Source organism: Protopterus annectens, chromosome 3.part0, assembly GCF_019279795.1.
Source record: "Protopterus annectens isolate FY-2018-M chromosome 3.part0, PAN1.0, whole genome shotgun sequence".
Classification (NCBI taxonomy): domain Eukaryota; kingdom Metazoa; phylum Chordata; order Ceratodontiformes; family Protopteridae; genus Protopterus; species Protopterus annectens.
In genome coordinates, this window is record NC_056731.1 from 174960551 (window position 1) to 174977923 (window position 17373).

At 35.8% G+C, this 17373-nt stretch overlaps 1 protein-coding gene across 1 annotated transcript in view; it reads right to left on the reverse strand.

The window, feature by feature from the left end:
* The window catches only part of CDCP1 (CUB domain containing protein 1), a 630505-nt gene that overhangs the window by 267371 nt on the left and 345761 nt on the right, over window positions 1-17373 (reverse strand). Inside the window, exon 3 of the mRNA XM_044065523.1 lies at window positions 1436-1786. Within this exon, the coding sequence (XP_043921458.1) occupies window positions 1436-1786 (351 nt within the window). The remainder of the gene's footprint in view (window positions 1-1435; window positions 1787-17373) is intronic.

Below are 17373 nucleotides of genomic sequence, written 5' to 3' on the forward strand. Positions count from 1 at the left end.
ATTTAATTAATTTTACTATATATTCCTGATTGACTTAAAGAATTACTGTTCCTACTTACTGAATAGAGGATGGCAAGACAGAATACAGAATGCTGCTGAGACTTCAGTCTCCTCTAATATTAAAACATTATTTCTGTACAGAATGACATCACACAAACTGGTCACCTGACTCAGTTTCTCACACTATCCCCCATCACTAGAAACTACCACAGTTTTAGCACCTATGTGCTACCATACACAGATAGAACTTTGCTCAGATGTGGTGCAGCTGCTGGAAGTCGTAAAACAAAACCATTTCGCTCTTCCTACAGATGCCAACAAATATTTCTCTAGCATAGAATGTCTCTGGCTTCATTTAAAACTGTGGAATAACATCTTTCTAATTTAATTTAAGAATATTTTGAAAAGTCAGGTGTATTAAGATTAACCTCTTCACTTCCGGTATATGCTGTTACAATGTATACATTTAATTCAGCTACAATAATACATGTACATTTCTTTTCCTTCCAGTAGGGTGCACTGTTGATACATTTTAACACAAGCAAACCTCACAAATGCATTTCGGCACTATCATCCGTACAAATCTTTGGCATACAAATGGCATATAATTATTTATAAAATTCCAGCTAGTTGTGCAGGCACATGTTACACATCCACTGCCCTAATTCTGCTAGCATGGCTGCCAGCACCTCCTATCATTCCAAATGAAACAAAGAGAAATCTGTAAAAAGACAATGAATTTCAATCAACATATTAGAAAAACAGGAAGATCGACAAAACAGGAAGTCTTATATTGCCTGTTCTCACTGATGTCGCATTCCTTTGAACAGGCACAAAAATCAAAATGTGTGTGTGTGTGTGTGTGTGTGTGTGTGTGTGTGTGTGTGTGTGTGTGTGTGTGTATATAGGGGAGGGAATCTAGGAATCCTTCAATAGCCTCTTTTATTAAAAAAAAGTTTAGTTATTTTTACAGACTTTATGAAATAATATGAAAGTATTTCTGTACTGTCATCTTTGACTTAGGAAATCGTGTTTACAGTGTTCTATTGCAGTATTTCAATCTCTCATGCAACAGACTTGTAAATTTGAACAAAAATCCTTTTAAAACATGATATTTTATTAAATACTGACCTGTCTCTCGATTTTCACTGCTGCATTAAAAACAGCAACTGAGTGTGTTTTAATAAACTAGTGATGTGGCAATGACTGGCATTGTTGTACACTTGTAATTCATCTTAGCTGATAATAAAAACATTAAATAAATAGTTATTTTTACGTGTTATTTTACATTTTATTTTTACTTTAAAGGTTAGCAGCCACTCCCAGGACGGATACTGATACCCCCAGACACACAGTCTTTCTGTCTGACACTGAAATGAAACACGCTTTATTCTAACCTGGTTAAAGCAGCTGTATACGTTGATTGCCTACTTACTTCGTATACTCATCCCACTTGTTACACTGAAGCCAGGTGTGTCTAGGGCAATGTAATGGGGCACTTCCATGGTCAGTTCTGCTCCTCCTTGGATTCTTACTCTTGACACTGAACCACCTGTACAAAATGTCCCGATATTCACAGTCTTGGAATTTAGGCTGCGTATGTTATAAGGGACATTCCCAGGGCAGGTTTCATTGGGTGCAAGCTGCTTTAGCATGGCATTAAAGGTGAAATCCAGCCCAATCCGTGTGGCAGCCTTCAGTCTCCAAATAAATGTTCTGTTGAGCTGAGGCAAATTCGAAGGCTCAAAGTTCACAGTTCTAGAATAGTTCGTATATGACATGCAATCTAGAGGAGAGGAAGAAAAAGTAAATGTAACATTACACTTTACATCATTTTACAGTAAACAAGCCTCTCTCCGAATATTTAATGTACTTTATACACTCATTAACCAAACTGCAACTATAACTTCAAGAAGATCAGAATAGGCAATTTTATTTGAGAGGTTTTCTTCAGTTTATTTATTTTACTTTCTAAAGCACAGAATTCAAAGGTGAAGTAAAACATATTTCATAAAAATATGAAAAACAGTGCTATAGAACATCCCTGTTCAACACACTGGAATGTGTTATTATGTACCAGTCTTTCCCCAACATACCCAGTATAATTCCAAATGTGGCAGTATACACAGAATGAGGCTACAAATATGCAAATAAGGGAGTACTCTAAATATAATACCACACCACAGAACATGCTACTAAACTCCATGATTCATGAATGACTGTGCTAAATCAAAATGTAGCTGTTAAGGGGGTACCACTAATATCTAAAACTCTTTCTTCCACTATGCTATCTGTGGTGACCCAGCTGATCATTTACTTCATGATATTTCAAATCCCTCAATATTCTGTAAAACAGCTATTTCCTAACAGACTACTTTAGTTACTCACCCCAGTGTCTCCTAGGCCCTCAAACAACATCTGACACATTCCTTTGCGCTCTGGAGATTCCTGCTTTTCAGGATGTCCCTAATAACCTTCAAAGAACACAGGATCTAAAACTAACTCCAGACCCATCTATGTTATCTGTCTTTAGTTTCCAAGCAAATGACTCATTAAGTTAAGGTACTCCTTTAGGATAAACACTATAATAGAATACCTTCTTCCCTCAAGTCTCCATTTTCCTCTAAAGTTGTGGTCTATTGGTTCATTTCACAAAGTCTACCCTAACAGCTGTCCAAACCCAGAAAATTCCAGTCTCTATAAAACTTGCCTGCAACTGGCAACACTTGCAACACAATCATCTAGAAGGTACAGCATGAGTTGGCCATGGAGGTATGCTAAGTAACAGACCAGTCACTAGTCCCCAAGAGCTGGATGTCATGTAACATTTTCTGGGGGGAGGGGAAACAAGTAAAAGTGGAGAGGATCAGTTATCTATAGAATGAATTTCATATGCTAGACAAGAGACATGATGGGCAAATATTACGGAAGGATGTGATTGTTAACCATGGGAAGGTACTCTGGCGCAATACAAAGTGATCTGAAAATCTGTATTAGCCAAAAAGTATCATTTCATATCACATCAGTTTTATTCTAGTTATCGGAGTATTCATGTTCATTCAGCATGGACACAAGTGTCAAAATGATAAAGTAACATATTTACTGTAAAACATCCTGATACTGACTCTTGTTACATAATTTAAAACCAAACTACTTTGTGAAAAAAAGATTCTGGCAATAGTTTATAAACTGCAGCAATTATGTTATTTTTTAAAGATGGCCTTAATTTAATATAAGGAAAATCATCAAAATCCTAACTGCCAGTAATCAGTATTTGCATTTTTAATCTACAAAGCAGATACCTTGTAACTTTTTAAATTTGCTCAGTCCAACTCTATTTCTTATGTGCAGTGGAAACTAAAATTTCTTGGGAAAGGCTGCGTTACAAACTTACCCATTTTCTTGCTATTTGCTTGCTTTAATAAGAGTCTACCAAATCTTGTTTTAGCATAAAAGATCCTGTAGTTTAGAAACACACACACACACACACACACACACACACTCAGGATGTGTGTCAAGATGGATCTCAAAGTAATGAAGATCAAAAATAATCCCAAAGTAATCCGTATGGACCCAAGAACATTTACAGATTGCATTCACTTTTCATAAATTACTTCCCAGATCTTACTTATTCATTTGGTATAATACTAAACTCTTTCTAATGTCTCCCTAATTATAACTTGAGAGAAATGGCCGAGTAATATTTTGACTCAAAAACTGTTTAAAATACCATCTGGTCAATTAATGGCCATAGTTTTTAGTGTGTGCAAAGACATTCCCATAATTAATTCTGTTGGGTAACTGTACCTTAGGATAAGGAAACATCTCCTTTTGCAAGGACCCATTTAATGAACATGGCTTTTGACAGAGTCCAAAAGACATAATCAGCATGAGTGAGGGATATTTTTCTCTCATTTGAAATGTCCTCCCTCTAATAGGTTAAGCAAGATAAATAGAACAATCTGCCTTCGTAACTGATCCTGCCAGTAACTCGTATATAAAAATTTATGATTTGTGTTATCCTACCAACACTGCCTTAGAGAACTGAAGAATACTATAAGGTCTACAAAAGGAACCCATTAACATAGGTTGGCCTCTGAAGCCAAAGATAATCATAAATCCTTCCTTAGCTATGTTAGGAAAAATAAAACTATATAATGGGCTCTGTTATTCTCACCCAGTTAACACTGCCAATATCCTTACAAGCAAATTTAATGCCAACTTCACCACAACACTTCTAGTCAAAGACACAAAATATCTGAATCCCTTACCCCCTCAATTAACTAGATTGCTTAATGAAAATGCCAAGACCAAAAATATTTCCTCCATGGAACCTAAGAATATAAATGATTGCTTAATTAGTAGTGTTAAATATGTCCTCATAGACTCACTCTGATTGCTTGACCTTAGTTTAGATATGGTTTTGTTCTGGATGAGTGACATATTGCAATGGGAGAATGATTTGAACTGCTTCACATATAGCAATTTCACAGAAAAGAAGTTTCAAAGTACAGGATTCATTTACATGCACGTCTAAAAATGTGGCTTATCTAATCAAATGCAGGAAATGTACATAGACAGTTTACACAGGAGGGACAAACCAGCTACTCAGAACTAGGATGAATGCCCATAGACACACAGTTACAAATAAAATCACGAACAAACCAGTGTCAACACACTTTTCTGTATCAGATAAATCAGTGATGGTTATTCAAGGATATTTCCATGCACCTTTAGAAAGAAGAGCAATGGAGAGTAAGTTAATTCATTTGTTCAGTCTGATAGTCCATGGCTTGAGCATGGATACTGGCATTATTGAGACAAAGTACTTCAGAACTTTCACCTCTGATAAACTAAAAGTGGACACAAATGAGGTGAACTGAAAAGCAACAAATGCTTCTTTTTCTGGTAATGCATACTTTTATAATGAACTTATCAAGACTCTAAACTGCTGGCTATCTCAGAATGTTAAAAGTAAAGTGCAGGTGTGTAAGTAAACTTACCATATCAGTGGATGTTTGAGTGGTCAACACTGCAGTAGCTTAAATTATAAAGATTATGTACTGCTATGGGGACACAATGGCAGACCAGCTTCCAAAGCTTCAGGGCACCTTCCATACACCTAAACCATTAGGATGTTTGAGCTGACCTAAATAAAATTGAGGTTTGGGGGGTGTTAAGCGTTTCAGAGCTTTCATGCCAGGAGAGAGAGGGAGCTTTCATGCCAGGAGAGAGAGGGAGGCCAACACCCTCAGAAGGATAATTCTAAGAAAAGAAAAGAAAATGCATGCCCACACCCTGGCATACAAAATAAAAAAGGGGGATGGTGAGAGGAAGTGGTTACTGCAACATTGCTCATTCGGGCATCTACTGTTAATTTACATTTACTTACAACTGTACTCTCTTCTTCATATTGTCCACTGCTGCAGTAGTCTAAGCTGCATGGGTAGGTTACCATAGCTTAGATAGACTGGAAGGAAGGATGAGGGTCCAGCTGCCCATGGACAAAGGACCTAGCAAAGCCTTAGACCTAAAGAAAGAATTTAGTTTACAGTCCCTTGTAAAAGTATGGACTGAGGACCAAGTTGCTGCTTCTAGAATCCTACTATTTCCAAAAAGCCACTTATGAAGCCAAGGCTCTGGCAGAATGTGCCTTGACCTAGTTGGAATAGTTTTGTGGGGAAGAAAAACAAAGTAACAGCATGAGACAGATGTGTGGAAATAGTCTGGTTTGACACTAGTCCTTTTTTACTCTTAATTTCACAAGAAATGAACAACTGATGAGAACTTCTGAAAGATTTTGTTCTGTCAAGACAATGTCAAAGTTGCATGTGGACATCCAAGGAATGAAGTTTCCTTTCTCCATCTCTTTTAGGTTCTGGAAAGAAGACAGGGAAACTGGTAGCTTTGTTTATAGTAAACTTAAGATGCCACTTTAGGCATAAAGGAAGGATTGGTTCTTAAGGAAGCCTAATCTTTGTACAAAATGAGATATGGTTAACCCATCATAAGAGCTTGCAACACATATTCTCTTCCTGGAGAGGTCAGAGCAATAAGCAAAACTATTTTCCATGTCAAGAGCCTCATTTCAGCCCAATGAGCTGGATCAAATGGAGCAGAAGTTAGTTTTTCAACACAAAATTAACATTCAAGGAAGATCTACTTGTTTTCTAGGAGGCTTCTTATGCAACATCATCACAGGTTCATAGGTAGGTACTAGGCTATTGGCCCAAGGGCCTAAGTAAGCCTAGCCAACAAGGTTCCCTGGCTTACGCCACCCAAGAAAGTTAATTTCCTGTGCCCCTGTCGAGCAGAGCCACTGAAGTGATCCCTGGGGTGTATTTCCTATTTCCCATCCACTCATCAAGATTTTTCTTGAAGAGTGCTAATGAGGAACTTTGCTTGACATAGATGGGTAGCTTGTTCCAGAGTAAAGGAAGTCTCTGGGACAGGAATCTATCCCTCTAGCATGTCCTGTTTATTGTGGTGACAAGGTTTAGGTCCCTAGAGCATGTAGCTTGGAGGGATTGGGATTTCTTTAGGTGTAGCATGCCCAACAGCTCTGGGTTTAACATCGCTTTACATGTTAGGCAGAGATCTCCTTGGACTAGGCGATATGCTACAGAGTAAATCTGGAGTTTTTTGAGAGGGTCAGTGTAGGGCATCTGTTTGAGGCCAGTAATCCTCTTTGTGAGGTACTTCTGTGGCCTTTCCAGCTGCTGCAGATGTCTTGTGAGGTACATTTCAAAAGGGGCATTGTACTCTATATAATGGGTCTAATGAGTGCCGAGTAGAGGGGAACAATGACCTCTTTTTTTCCTGGATGAGAACCCTTTTGTGATGAGGTGTGCCACATAGAAGGATTTCCTGACTACTGTGGCGATGTGATTATCAAAGGAGAAACTACTGTCCACCTGGGTCCCAAGGTCTATTATCACACATCTGGCATTAAGTAGACTGCCATTTATGTGGTCGTTCATGGGTAAAGAGTTTTTACCAAAGGGGATGACAATGCACTTTTTGGAATTGAGCTTGAGGCCATGCCTCTGACACCAGGCATCTTTCTCAGTGAGGCTCTTCTGTAGGATGTCCACATCATTTGGGGACTCTACTATGGCTCCTAGTTTGCATTCATCTTTGTTAGCCAGAGGCTTTTTAAAACATTTTCACATTAGACTGTACTAAAAGAGGGGAATCCATGGGCAGACTTGCTGAAATTAACAAGAAATGAACCTTGATTGAGGAATAAGACAAACCATAGGATAGTAACTCGCACAAAAAATGTAGGACTAGAGAAATACTAGCCCTGAATGGGTGCTGGTTCTTCTGTTGGCACCAACTAGAAAACCTTTTCCGTTGCTCAATATGATTTCTAGTAGCATTTTTTTTGCTTAAATTAATACCTGCTGCATGTCCTCAGAAAAAAATGTGTCTAAAAAAATTTAAAATCCTATCATCCAAGCAGTCAGTTGGAATTGTTTGGGTTTGGATGCATCAAACAGCTCTGGCTTGTGTGAATAAATCCAGTCTGTGAGGAAGCATGTGATAATTGCCCCTGGTCATTTCCAGGGGCAATTGCCCATGGTAATTTCCAGAAGTGAGAACCACTGTTACCTGGATCAGAAGGGAATTACCACAATATTCTTTGCAGAGTTCTTCTGAACTTTCAGAAGTATACTGGATATTAATAGAAAAGTATAAAGGAACATTCCTGTCCAAGGAAAAGAAAAGGCATCTGTCTTCCAGGCCTTCTTGCATGGAGTTCTGTATCAGAGTTTTGCCAATTGATTATTTAGAGAGGAGGAAAAAAAGATCTAGTTGACATGTTCACCACACAGGGCATGCAGGCAACTTGCTGCTCTATAAAAACATTGATTTTGTCTTGTTTGCAGGTGCTGTCTTGATTGTTTCCACTGATCGATGAACTGCATTGTCATTCATGTGATCTCAACCACGTGGGTTTTGACAATGTCATTCACTGATCAAATTAAATAGATCAACCATGGCTGGACTGGAAAGAGAGCAAGATCTGGTTCATCTTTGCTTGTTTATGCACATCATCACCACAGCATATTCTGTAAACACTAGCAGAGGTTCGGGACCAGAGATGACTTAGCTGAGAGCATTTATGAAAGCTAACATTTCTTTTATGTTGATGGGCTTTGGTCTGTCTTTTTGTTACAAATACTCTGCACTTTTATTTCCACTGACAAAACTCTGCAAGCAATGCCCGAGGTATTGAGTGTGACTGTGTTGGAGCAGGAGGTGAGAATGGGAGACCTGGATTCTGAGAAATTTGGTGTCTCCATCACATAATCTCCCTTTTTATAAACTTAAAAAATGGAATTTAAAAGTGAAGCGATACTAATGCTTTCTCATGTGGAGTCTTGCAAGAGATATCATAAGGGGGTGCCGCACTTCTGAGTTTGTTGTCCTTCAGATAGGATAGGACATTGAACCAAGGCCCAATCTGCTTGAATTGGTGGTAGCACAGGTGGGTATAATAAATCCCATGGCACCTATCAAAAAGAATGGGAGTCCTTTATTTAAAAAAAAAAATCTTACTTACAAAATATTTACATATTTAAAATACTTACACCAGTACAAATATATAAATATACAACTCTGTTTACACATATTCATAATTTCCTTTGCAATCATGTTAAATTTTCATCACTATTACATCCCCACTCCTTTTTCCATACCCATCTGATTTTACTTAATGTTAAATGGATTTTAACAACAATGTAAAGCATAATTTAATGTATTCTTTCATTCCATATAACAAAACACATTTTATATATTCTTTTAGCATATTCTTTACTTCTATTCTTATAATATCCATATTTATTTTATCCACTTTTTATATCTTCAAAAAAATCTTCCTTACATAGTTTTCCTCATTCCTTTTTACTCTCACATTTCAAAAACACCTGTTCTGTAGTTTTCTTCTTGACAATGTAATCATATTCCATCACTTTTCTTTTTATATGACATATTTCCTTTCCCTGACAATTTATCTATTACTAGTCTCCACAAAAAGTCTTAACATTATACTTTCTGATGACACCATTTGCTTCTTTTTGTAGCATTCATCTTCTTCATCTGTTGGATTTCCCCATAGTTTTAGACAGCAATGTTTTATCATTACATTCTTATACCATACTGTTCTAAATTTTTCTATATCATCAATTTTTATTTTCCACAAAAATACCTTTTCTCTGTAACATTTTAGTTTTTCATTTATACACTCTTTCACTGTACCCAAAATTTATGATACTTATATTTATACAGTTTTACTACTAATCTCTCACATTTTTTCATTTATCTACTTTAACACTTTGTACAAATTTAATGAAGCAGTGTATACCACTGGGTTAATTAACCCTAAACCTCCTTTTTATTTACATACAAAACTCCTGTTTTTACTGGGTTTAATCGAGAACACTATATAAATGAAAAAAAAAATACCTGCAATAATTCCTTTTCAAATAGTGGTGGCAACATAAAAACACTTGCCTATTTTTCCCATCAGTACTGAATTTATCAAATAAGCCTTTTTTCTGAATGATAATTTATTTGTTCTCCAGAAAAGACTTTGTTTTATTTTTTTATTGTTCTTGCCCACTGAATTCTACTTACATCTTTATTTCCAAATTTTATACCAAACACAGAAATGTCATTAATTGTAAAACATATGCCCTGATCTTTACTACATCACTTAAACATTTAAGTTTCTCTTTATTTAAAGCCATCCCTATCATCTCTAGACACTAATTTGTGCAAATTATTACTTCTTTTATCCAAATTTTGATTTTTGAAATTATTATGTCATCTGCATATGTTAACAGAACTGAAATTCTTAACCCTTCAGGTTTTATATACCACACCTCCTTCATTTTATTTTGCATACCATCACATTCATAATTAAAGCAAAGCATATACAACTCATCGGACATCCCTGTCTTACACCACTCTTTATATGTAACTCTTGGTTTAACCATTCATTTACAGGTACTTGTACTTTATTCCAAAAGGAACACTCCAGATGAGACAGAATGCCAGAGCCAAATCCTTTAATGTAAACACAGCCAAATCACATAAAATCCCAAAAAATACAGATCCACATGAATGCTCTTGAAACAACTGCATTTTTGTCCCCAATTATACAGACTTCTTCAGACAACTACAGGACTCAAAAACACACACACAATATATAACCCCTTCAATTAAACAATCAAGTCTTAATTAATTTAAATCATGATAAAAACTAAAATAAATATCTGTAAGCAAGCACATATTGTACAACTATAAAAGTGACCATCCCCTTATGTCAATAGATACGTCTTCCAACATAAAAAAACTTCAAACTATACCCCGGACATGTCAATGTATGTTTGTAAAGTGCAGGGGAGGGTCTTGGGAAACATACTTGGAATACAAACAGCTTTACTGGCGATTAGTATTGGAAGCAAATACACAGCCAGGTTTGAATGACATGATTTCTCTTGCCCCAGTCCTAAAAATGAGGTCAGCCAAGTTATAGGAACCTATTTAGGGCTAGGGTTTCATAGTTTCAATTTTATTTTTATCTCTTTGCAATGTAGTTTTCAAAATTTCCACAAGGTAGAGCTATTGGCACATTTTATATTTTAGAGAACTCAACAAGTTTTGTAATATTTTACATTTATATTTTTACCTTCAGTAAAATACATTTACATTTTTAGACTACATTTATTTTATAACATTTTACACTTATTTATTCATTCTGTCACTTTTTATAGTTGCACAATATGTGCTTGCTTACAGATATTTATTTTAGTTTTTTTTTGTCATGATTTAAATTAACTAATTAAGACTTGATTGCCTAACTGAAGGGGTTATATACTGTGCGTGTTTTCTGAGTCCTGTCGTTGTCTGAAGAAGTCTGTATAACTGGGGATGAAAACACAGTTGTTTCAAGAGCGTTCATGTGGATGTGTATTTTTTTGGATTTTATGTGATTTGGCTGTGTTTACATTAAAGGATTTGGCTCTGGCATTCTGTCTCATCTGGAGTGTTCCTTTTGGAGTTTTTGGCTTCTACTTTGAACACTCTTTTCCTCATTTTGCGGACTTTTACTTTATTACTACATGCTGACATACATAATTTCCTAACTTTCTCACTTATATTATACTCTTTCATTATTACCCATAAGATTTCATGTCCAATTGTGTCAAATGCCTTATTAAGGTCTATTACCATGATTTTTACTTCATCTTTTCTGTTCATAATATCATCCACAATTTCTCTATCATTAATTCTTGACAAACCTTCCCCTTTCACTATATATGCCACCTTCTATAATATTTTCCATTTTAGTTTCAAATCTCTTTCATATTATTTTCATAACAATCTTGTAATCATTGTTATTTAATACTGTTGGACTCCAGTTTTTTGTCTTCTATCTTTCTTCTTCCATATGAATTTAAGTATTCCACTACATAATTCTTTTATGATAAAACCTTGATTTAACCATTCATTCAAAATCTTTAAAAAATATTTATTTTGCCAATCCCTTAAATGTTTATACAGGTCATACCCTACACTCCAGCTTGGCCTGCAGTCAAATCTATATTTACTTGTCCTAATACTTTATCTAGATCATTTAAAGAAATCTAATTTTCCAACTCTTTATTCTGTTTTTCTGTTTCTTTTAACTGTGTTACTTTCCATTTTTTTCACTGCCTTCTTTATTTCTTTAAACATTTCTTGCACATATTGTACTACACTATTCATAATCTTTTCTTGAGCTCTATTTCTCCTTTTATACATTTTTTGTTTTACATTACACTACAGTCTTCCTTTACTAATCTGCTTAAGTAACTTGATACGTCTCTTTTTCCCTTGTAAAAGACATCTTTGCTTATATAGCAGTTCTTGTATTACTTCTTGCTTTTTTCCATAGAATTTCTTTCTCAAAGTACTTTCTATCATTATGTTCTAAATCTTCCAATGCATCATATGTTATTTTAAAAATTTCTTTCTCTACTTTTCTCACATGATATTCTCACCATAAAAAAGCATTTTTTGTATTTTCCCTGAAATATCATTCACCATTCAGACCATTTTTTTATAAAATGTTCTCATAGTAATATGATCTTCCCATAACTGCATTATTAATCTCTGTCCTTCTTCATTCCATGCTCTCATTTATCTGTTTTATTCCTTTGCCTATTTTTATGTATCCTTGTTTTACTTTATCTCTAGCCATATTGTAAGATGATCAGAAAATCCTGTTTCAACTACCTCCTCTTCTCCTATAACTAAACCTTCTGGTACTAAAAAATAATCTATTTCAGTTGTATACTAACCACTTTTGTAAGTCCATGAATTTGTGTCCCAAAGTTTTAACTTGACACACAACTTCTACTAACATTTTTCTTATATCATTTCCTTTCTTTTTATGCTTGCCTTTTAAACCACTATTAAAGTTCATTATTATAATATTCATATTTATCACCACATAGTCTAAAATTTGATTAAATTAACTTTTTTTCTTTCTTTACAATTAGTATAAGCATATAATGTTATAATTCCATATACTTGTTCTGTCCATTTTAAATCTACAATGGGTAATCTTCCCATTTTTGCTAAAGTTGCATCTAATATCTTTACTGTATTTCTGCAGAATACAGTATTCTGGAACATCTCTCATTTACCAAATTCCAGATTATCTTTCCTCCCCATATTTTCTCTGTTTACAATCTTACTACATTGGTTAAAAATCTTGTGTCTTCTAATACAATTACATCTACATCACATATATTACACCACTCCAAAATTCATATTCTTCTTACTATATTCTTAATACTATTCACATTTACAGAAAGCAATCTAAAATCTTAGTTTTTCCTTTTCCTTACATTCATGGTTTCAGAAGTTCTTAGCCAATTACTAGACTAGACTTCTTAAGCCATTTTAAGCCTAACCAATTTCCTTCCCAAAAAACACTGCACCTTGTGTCCGAGTCAAACAGCTTAACCATTATACAAGCCCCGATCTTTAGATGTATATATTCCTTTTCACTCATTTCCTTTCTTTTTCTTTTGCACTTATCCCTTTAAATTTTCTTTTCCTGTATTTACCCTTTTAGCAATAAAATTCATTTTTCCCAGTTTGTCTTCTTTGTCACTTATTTCAGAACTTTCTTCTATGCCCTCTATTTTTTTCTCATCTAATTTTTCTTCGGTTTCTACTATTTTTAAAATTTTGTCTTTGTTCATTTTCTTTTCTTTCTTCTACTTTGTCCTTACTCTTAATTTTAATTTCTGCAATCCATCCATAAATTTCCAATTCTGTTACATTTATTGCATTTCAATTCACATTTTTTCCATCATGTCCTATTTACTCACAGATATGACATTTTATTTTGCCACCGTTACTTATCAAAAGTCTTTCTTTTCCACAAAAAAAACAAACAAAAAAACATTTTTTGAGTTGCCTTGCATAGCATATGTATATTTTTTTATTTCTATTTTTAACACAATATTGCAATCCCAGCCACAAGTCCATAAACCTCTTTTGTCATAAACATTTGCAATGTAGAGTACTTTTTTACATAAAGCTTTCAAATGTCCTTTTCAAAGTTCTGTTCAAAATTGTACATGAATCTTCTTTTTTGTTTCCCTGTTAAATGCTTTTATCAAACAAAGATTCCATGGGTTACAGTCCTCTTTTTCTCATATTCTCCAAGAAAATCTTTCCATTGATAAAACAGTCTCAAATATAATGTCACAAAATGTCTCTGTTAAAGAGCAATGTCTTTCGGCTTTTCCCAGTTAGGGGTTGCCACAGCGGATCACCAGTCTGCAGATTGATTGGCAGTGGAGTTTTACGGTGCTAAGTTTCCAGTCCAACCTTCATGGAAGGCACACACACACGCACCTACCTGCATGTCTTTAAAGCTCACTCAGCCACAGGGAGGACATGCAGACTCCACACAGAAGGAACTCCAGCTGAGAATCGAACTGAAGAGCCTCTTGCTGTGAGGCAACAACACTAACCGCTGCACCACCATGGCCAAAGCAATGTGTTTTGGCTAATAAAAATAAATGCTCTTACTTCATGTGCTTTTACACCCAAAGGAGCTAATGGGAGATATTAAATAGTCCCTCACTTCATACCTGTCCATTTCTTCATTTTTTTACTTTGAATCCTTACCACGTACTTCTGTTTTTCTTTTTCTGATGTCTTCTTTTCTACTATTCTACTTTTGCCTTCTTTTACTTTCCCTGCATAAGTTTTCTTTTCCATCTCATTCCAGTTCTTCAGGATGGTCTGTGCATCCTCCTCCTGTATTTCTCCATAGTGTCCCCTCAGGAAACATCTGTTTTCAGGCTCACTCTGCACCACCATTTCTTTAATTAAATTATCCTGCAACATGCCCCCCCCCCGACTAGAGGATTGTAATTATACATCCATCATTTGCTGACTCATCTCCAAACAGGTTTCTTTCAAATATTTCCTAAGAATGCTGCACACAATCTCTGGTCTTGTTTTTTGCTTCCTCCTTAATTCTTTCACCAGTCCATCATACCCTTCTCTCTCCATCTGCCTCCCTGTTTCACTTGGCAGCCTTTGTGTCTGGAATGGAAACAGAAAGTGCTCCTTCAAAATGGGTCCCACTCACAGCAATGATGGATAGGGGAAGTTCCCTGATGTCCTGGCCAAATTTCACCTAAAAGTATAAATACCACCTCTGGCTCCAAAGAGGCTACTAGTCTAGTGGAACTAACCTAGTCAATAAAGGATAACTAAAATTCTATTATTGGGATGAAAGTCTTGGTGGAAAAACCTCAGGAATAGAACTAAATACCGATCTGTTTTTTTCCTGTGGAAGCAAAACTCTTTGAACTGAGGTGTCAAATATACATGCCGGAAAAACAATCTTGTAAGAAGGAGTCAGAGATTTTTAAATGTTCTCTTGGATTCCCAGACTGTACAGAAGATCCCTTACTGAAGTGAGAGATTCCTGACAGTTTGAAAAAGACTCTTCAAAGTTAAGCAAGTCATCCACATAAGGAACAAAAGTGAACACCTTGCAGTGTGTGGTAGGCTATAACAAGAGCTACACACTTTGTGAACACCCTTGGAGGGGTAGGTAGTCCAATGGGTAGGGCAGAAAACTAATAATGTGATCCAAACACACAAACCATTAATGAATGCCTGAAACCTGGATCTATAAGAATGTGATAACATGCATATTTTAAATCTAAGGTCACTAGGAAACTCAGATGGAAAATAAAGAGTAACAAGTTGTGAAGTGATATAATTTTGAACTTGGACACAAACACAAAGAGGTTCAGAATGGAAAGATAAATAACTGGTGTCCAATAAACTTTTGACTTTGGTACCAGAAATATCCTTGAATAAAATCTGTCTCTCAACTGAAGAGAAGAGAAATCTTCTATCAACCCCCTAAGCCAGCAAATGCTGGAGGACAAGAGTGAAAAGAAGAATTTGGTCTGGTAGGTGAGGAGGAATCCTCAGAAAATTAGGGACAGATTCCTATTGCCATCTGTAGCCTTGATGAATTAAGGGAATGCCAAGGTGGGAGAGGGAAGTAAAGCCCTCCATATAGTAATTCATACTTATTAGACTGTCCTCTGTTCTGAGGGGGATCCATCTTTCTCGTTATAACCACTTGGCTACTACTATTGAAATGTATGCTTACCAGCAGACTGCTGGGGCTGTTATTTTGTTTTTTATTGAAATTAGTTGAGTAAGCATAGAATCCCTTGTTAGATTTGGAGAAGGAGGGATGAAAAATCTGGAACATTCCTTAAATCAACTTCCCTCTCTCATCACAATTGTTAATGACCTCTGCAGCAGAAGGTCCAAAACTAGTTCTCTAGCCAAGGAAGAGTTCAAAATTTCATTTTTGACATCCTCTGCGGGGTTTTGTAAATGCAGCAGCATATACTCTCTTAGTAGTAGTAGTGTCCAGCAGCCTGGAGAGGGCATCACAGAATCATATCATATGCACATTTTAAACAATGGACAGTGACTTGAGAAAGTGAGAAACCAGTTACACAATGCAAATGTTGTGTTTCAAGTAGAAAAAAAAAAAACATTAAAACATTACACAAGTACTGACCAATATAAATGTCAACATTTCAGCCTGACGGTAGAGAATTCTAAAGCCAAGAGTTGCAGAAGTATAGACATTTCCCCAAACTTACCAAAAGCCTTCCCATTCTTGTCAGGAGGAGAGAGATTAGTATTAATAAAATGCTTAGCAGCAGCTGGATTTAATCAAGCTACAGCTGCAATATAAAAACTTAGAAGACTGAGGAACATTAAATAATTTACCTACTTTTTGGGTAGGAGCAGTAAGCTGTCAGGGAAATTGCAGGCTGTGACAAAAGCATCCCTCAAGCAGAAAGAATAGGAGGAATAGGCATAGATTCTGGAAATTCCAGTTGTAACAAACCCTGATATATTCTGAGAAATTGAGAACCATCATTCTTTTTCCACTGAAACAACCGATTCATTCTGGAAATAGTCTCAGAGAAAGAGAATCCTTCAGAGGCACTTTCTGAAATCACATTATCCTCAGATTCTGAGTTAGAAATCTGTCCCTTCACATTCATTTTGAGGTCAAACTCTTGAATCTCTTCAGGAAAAGAAGAAGAATCCATTTTCTTTTACCAGAATCAGCATATATGAAAAGTCAAGAATCTGCTCTAAACTCTGAACTAATCCCAATAAATTACTCCTGTCAAGTGTCAGGGAGAGTTTCTGAATATTCTGTTTCTCTTTGACAGGAATTCCTGAAGAAACAGACACAGGATTGCTAGTAATCGTCTCCCTGTGGATGGGTGCAAAGCTTTCTGGATAAGCAGAGACACATTCTCAGCCTCTTCTCTCGGGACAGACAAGAGTGGCTCTCCCCGACCCAGCAGGGGTTCGCTAACTAAAAAGAATGTTTTCATTTAACCCCTGGTCCACTATAGTTTTAGGGACTACATGAGTGGGACCAAAGTGAAAAAAATGAGAGGTTTGAGAAACCAGCTTTTGCCACAGCAAAGTTGCCCTCCTGTGGCTGAGGCAAATTATTAGCCTGGTGAGGTAGCAAAGGCTGCTTAAACATCTTTTTCTTGTTTGTGGCTAGAACAAGGTACTACTAAGGCACTGGTAAGTTGTTCCATGGTTAAGCCAAAAAAGGTGCCTAATTCCTAGAGAGGTTTAGCAGCAATCAATAAAATAGGTAATTTATATATATAAAAAAAGTAATAACTTTTTCTAGGTAAAATATAAAACATTTACAGAAAAAGTAAGTTTTCTGTCGCACCAAAAAAAAAAAAATGAAGTGGAAGTTTTTTTTTTCCA